The sequence below is a fragment of the Myiozetetes cayanensis genome, unplaced genomic scaffold, assembly GCF_022539395.1.
Source record: "Myiozetetes cayanensis isolate MyiCay16 unplaced genomic scaffold, myiCay2020 scf51, whole genome shotgun sequence".
Classification (NCBI taxonomy): Eukaryota; Metazoa; Chordata; class Aves; order Passeriformes; family Tyrannidae; genus Myiozetetes; species Myiozetetes cayanensis.
In genome coordinates, this window is record NW_026087754.1 from 157,501 (window position 1) to 162,139 (window position 4,639).

Consider the following 4,639-nt stretch of genomic DNA (forward strand, 5'->3'; position numbering starts at 1 on the left):
TTTGAGGGGTGGGGGGTGGGTTTTTTTGTGGGTTTTTTTTCCTCCCTATCACCCCTCTCGCTCCTCGGGGTGGCGACGAGGGTGGGGTTGCTTGGAGCTCGCTCAGGTGAAATTAAAATTGGAAGTCAGTTCGCGGATTCGGTTCTCCCTGTTCATTTTCTTGAGTTTCATCCTGCGGTTCTGAAACCAGATTTTGACTTGTCTGTCTGTCAGGTTTATGCTCTTACTAATCTCCAGGCGGCGCTCACGGGTCAAGTACATATTGAACAAGAATTCCTTCTCCAGCTCCAGCGTCTGGTGCTTGGTGTAAGGACACCTTTTCTTTCTTCCGCTCTTTGCTGTCAGCCAATTTCCTGTAGTGTTTTCTGCCTTTATATCCTCTGTTGTAAAAATAACAGCGTTACATAAGCACCCGCGGAAATGGGAAAAAGAGAACTTACCCCCCGACGGCGGCTTCGTGGTGGGAGTGGGGGGGAGAGAGAGAGGGGAAAGAATAATTACAAATAGAGATGTATGTTGAATTTTTTTATAATTATTATTTTTATTATTATTATTTAAAGGAGAAGGCGTTTGCCTCTGGGCGAAATTAAAAATAATAATAGTAGTAATAATAATAATAATAATAATAATAATAGTAAAAATAGGAGCTGGGCCGCCTGGCTCGCCTGCGGGTTTTGGGGAGGGCAGAGCAGGTTTGGAGGAGGTAAAAGGGGGGTGATTTCAACCTGGGTGTAAAGCGGTGGTAGCAGCGAGCACCTCCACCCTCCCAGCAGCGCAGAAACCGCGGCGGGGGCTGCGGAATTAGCGCGGGGGGTGAATCTCTTCGGGCTTCAAAACACCCGCAGCTTGAAAATCCTCAGCGATGCGGATTTAGAGGGGTGGGCTCCGCAGCTCTGGGGGCTTCCCCAACTCTTTGTCACCCCCAAAGAAAAGCCCCTTCTATTATTTAGGGTTTTTAATGAACCGCAGAGGTTGAAATAGTCGCCTGTTTGGGTTATTTTTTGGGGGAAAATAATTAATTTTTACGCTCCTGGAGATCGACCCCCCAACCTCGAACAGCCTTTTCCGTCAGGTATATTTTTCTCGAGCCGGGGGTTTGTATGAAATACCTTTGCCTTTTTGCGAGCTGCGCGGGCACAGAGAGGTAAATTCGGAGGTAATCGCAACCCCCACGGGCTCTCCTCGCTCTCCACACCCGCACCCAAATACGCTTCGGGAAGGCAAACGCATTTCACACGTACGTAAATAAACACCAGCGAATACTTGGGCTTTGAATTTGGTCATGAGGAACCTCCCGGCACCAGCGGCCGGCCAAGATTTCAGCCTGAACCGGAGGAAAAAGCGAAGCGAATCCCGTAGCGACTCCTCGGCACCGAATTCGGGCGATTCGAAGCAAAAAAACCCCTCGATTTAAGCACCTTCAAAATTTTGCCCCAAGCGGAGGCGCTTTCGCCTTGAATGCTCCCAAACCTTGGAAATCCCCTTGAAGGGCTCGCACCCTTCCCCCCCAAAAAAGCCGGTGTGACACCACAAAGGTCTCTTAACCTTCTGCAGAACAAACAAACAAAAAAAATTCGGGTTCGACCACAAACGAAAATTGCGGCTATCGAAGGTTTTTAAAGGAAGCGACAGAAACAGAGAGGAAGCAAAATCCGCCCCAAATTGGCTCGGACCACTCGAAACCACCTCAAACAACGCGAAATATCCTTTAAAACGCGAAAATATTTCCCCTCAAACCTGGGCAGTGCCGCCTTTCTCCGCGCATCCATTTTAAATTTAACATCTGAAGCCAAAGAAAGCCTTTATCTCTATTTATTGGTTTTTTCCCTTTATTTCCGCCCATATCGCAAATCCCAACCCGAAATAACCTTTCTTTCGGGGTTAACTCCCACCAAAACCTCTCTTGGCGTGGGCATTGGAGGCGCTTTGTGCAGATTAAGTTTGCAGGGGTTTTGATAACCTTGACTTTGCTTTTTTTTTTTTTTTTCTTTCCTTTGTGTGGAATCGGAGCTGAGCTGTCAGATAATATCATTTCCCTTTGAGGGAGGGATGGGATTCCAAGCAAAAAATAAAATAAAATAAAAAGGAAAATAATAATTAAAAAAAAAAATTACTAAAGGGGTGGTGTGTGTGTAGGGGAGGGGAGAACGAAGCCTTTCTGGGCTCTGCTTTCATCAAGGCCAATTTGAAGGGGGAGGAACGCCAGAGGACAGGTTTTGGTGGTGCCACACACCCGAGGCGTGTGCGTGGGGGTCCACACACGACCCTCACGCGTGAACATCCACCAGCAGAGCCCCCAGCCAGGCTCCTGCTCTGGAGCCCTAATTATAGCCCAGCCTCTGACACACGGCGGAGATTTTAATCCACACACCACAGGCAAACCCTCGGGCTCGGGGCCGAGCGGGATTTTCTGAGCAACTTTTTCTCGCCTCGGGAAATTCAATCCATCCCTCCGCATGATCCGCACCCCTCGACCTGCGAGAAGGACCCCGAACTCCCCCTCCCACCCCCTCGAGCTTCGAAAACCGGGAGAGGAACAAACCCCCGAATATTGCCAGATTTCAAGCCATGCGCCATTCTCTCCAGCGAAAATAAATAATAAAATAAATAAATAATAAAAAAACCAAAACCGCCTCGGTTCGGAAAATGCCAGACTTAAAACATCTGCTCAACACACAGAAAACATTTTTGCCTCCGCAAACAAGACCTCAATCCGCCAGGAATAAAAATAAATAAATATATATTTTTAAAAGCGCTCTTTTTTTCTTTTTTTTTTTTCTTTTTTTTCCCCCCCCTCTCCGAGTCTCCCCACGAGCTTTCCAGCCCCCTGAAAGGAGCCCGGAGCTCGGGAGCTGCAAATTCCACTCCAGGCATTTTCATTTTCATTTTTCTTCCCCCACCCACCCCCGCGCTTTTAACACCGAGCAAAGCCAAAGACGACAAAATTTCCCCTTCTGTTTGCACGGGCAACCATATGAAAAGGAAGGGGGGTGCTAAAAATCGGGGTTCATCCGCCTTAAAACACAACACCTCCTTTCCAACAGCCCCTCCAGCAGCGAACAAACCCCAAAGTCTCCGCGATTTCCAAGCGAAACCACTTCATCTCTTCGCATTTCGCGGCCGGGATTGCAAAGACCAAATTTCTTTCTCTTTTCTTTTTTTTTTTTTTTCATAATAAAGCAGATTTTTCTCCACACAAACAGCGAGTTCTCATCCAGCTCTCTGCTCCCCTTTTCTCGCTTTATATACACGCACACACACACATATATTTAACATTTTAAGAACATCTTTGCCCCCACCAAAGACAGCAACAACGCGCAACATTTCAACGCCCGATTTCTGCGGGAGGAGAGAAGTTGGCGGGGCAGAGAGCGCACAGCTGCATATTCGCATTTCTCCCGCTCTTCTCAGCTGCGGATGATTACCAATCACCGAACCGAGCTCCCGATAATGAATGAACGAGCGTTCCCCTTACCTTTCGCTTCACTGTCAGAATTGTCAGTGCTGGTGTCAGTGTTTTTATTCAGCTCCTTCTCTGCCTCCGAAGGACTTATTTTGGGCGCGGGGGCGCTTTTTTCTGTTTTAATGATGTCGTTCGCGGACGTGTTCTGAGGATTATCTGACGTTTTTGTGTTTTCGGGGAAACTCACTTTAGCCACCGGGGGCGGCGGCGGAGGAGGAGGTGGTGGAGGTGGTGGAGGTGGTGCTGGTGCCGGTGCCGCCGGTTCCAGATGCTCGCTCCTTGGGTTCAGGCTCGCCCTGGCTTCAAAACTTGCCTCAAACTCACTGGGATTGCTGCAGTTGGACGTCTTCTCCATGGAGGGGTAACCTTGGCTGGCTCGGTAGTAGCTGGGAACGGGGACTTCATGGTCATTTAGGCAAGACTCAGGCATTTGGTTGGGGTAGAGGGCTGTCTCTGGGGCGTTTTTGGCCCTTTTCTCAGCGTTATACATGCAGCAAACATTCTCCTCCTTGACATTGGTGGGGAAGGAGCAGGACGGGAGCTGCCTCGCAACAGGTTGCTCGATCCTGTACGCGGTTTTGGGGTCACACCAAGTGTCTAGCTGAGAAAGGTAAGATGGATAGGTGCTGAGAGACAAGGCAGCGCTATTCACCTCGTCCCTTTTGGAAAGAGACGGGAGGATTCCACAGTTCCTCATGACTCCGCAGCTGAAATCGCTCCCAGGCTGCATGTACATCCCTTGGCTGGAGGAATAATTCTCCCCTCTACAGGTACCGGCCAACGAGTCCATCAAAAACGAGTTGGAAGTCACATTGTTGGGACATGACATTTTCAGAGAGGGTTTTTAAGGAGGAATACTCCAGCCAGGGGCTGACATCTTTTTTTTAGGGGGAAAAAATATCAAGCAACCATAATTATCCACGCATCGCTCTCCCCCCCTCCACCCCCCCACGTGATGCCCAGGCCAATGAGGATTGAAAATGGCCTTGATGATTCAGACGGGGACGACGTCACGGGGGTCAAGTTGTCGCGACCGGGAGCGGCATCGTGGAGCAACAGCGACATCTGCCCGCGCCGGGCCGGGACCTTCACGTTGAACAAAGGCAGAGCCCCCCCCTGCGCCCCTGCTCCCCTCCCGCCCGTTTGTTTACCAACGGAGCCACGCGTGGCAAAAAA

At 49.7% G+C, this 4,639-nt stretch overlaps 1 protein-coding gene across 1 annotated transcript; it reads right to left on the reverse strand.

Moving 5' to 3' along the window:
- Positions 1 to 102: 102 nt before the first annotated feature.
- Positions 103 to 4,298, reverse strand: HOXC10 (homeobox C10). The gene is made up of 2 exons (XM_050334228.1): positions 3,476 to 4,298; positions 103 to 380 (listed from the first exon to the last, which is right to left on the reverse strand). The coding sequence occupies exons 1-2, from the start codon at positions 4,290 to 4,292 to the stop codon at positions 103 to 105; spliced, it is 1,095 nt and encodes a 364-aa protein (XP_050190185.1). The 5' UTR covers positions 4,293 to 4,298.
- Between the last annotated feature and the right edge of the window lie 341 nt (positions 4,299 to 4,639).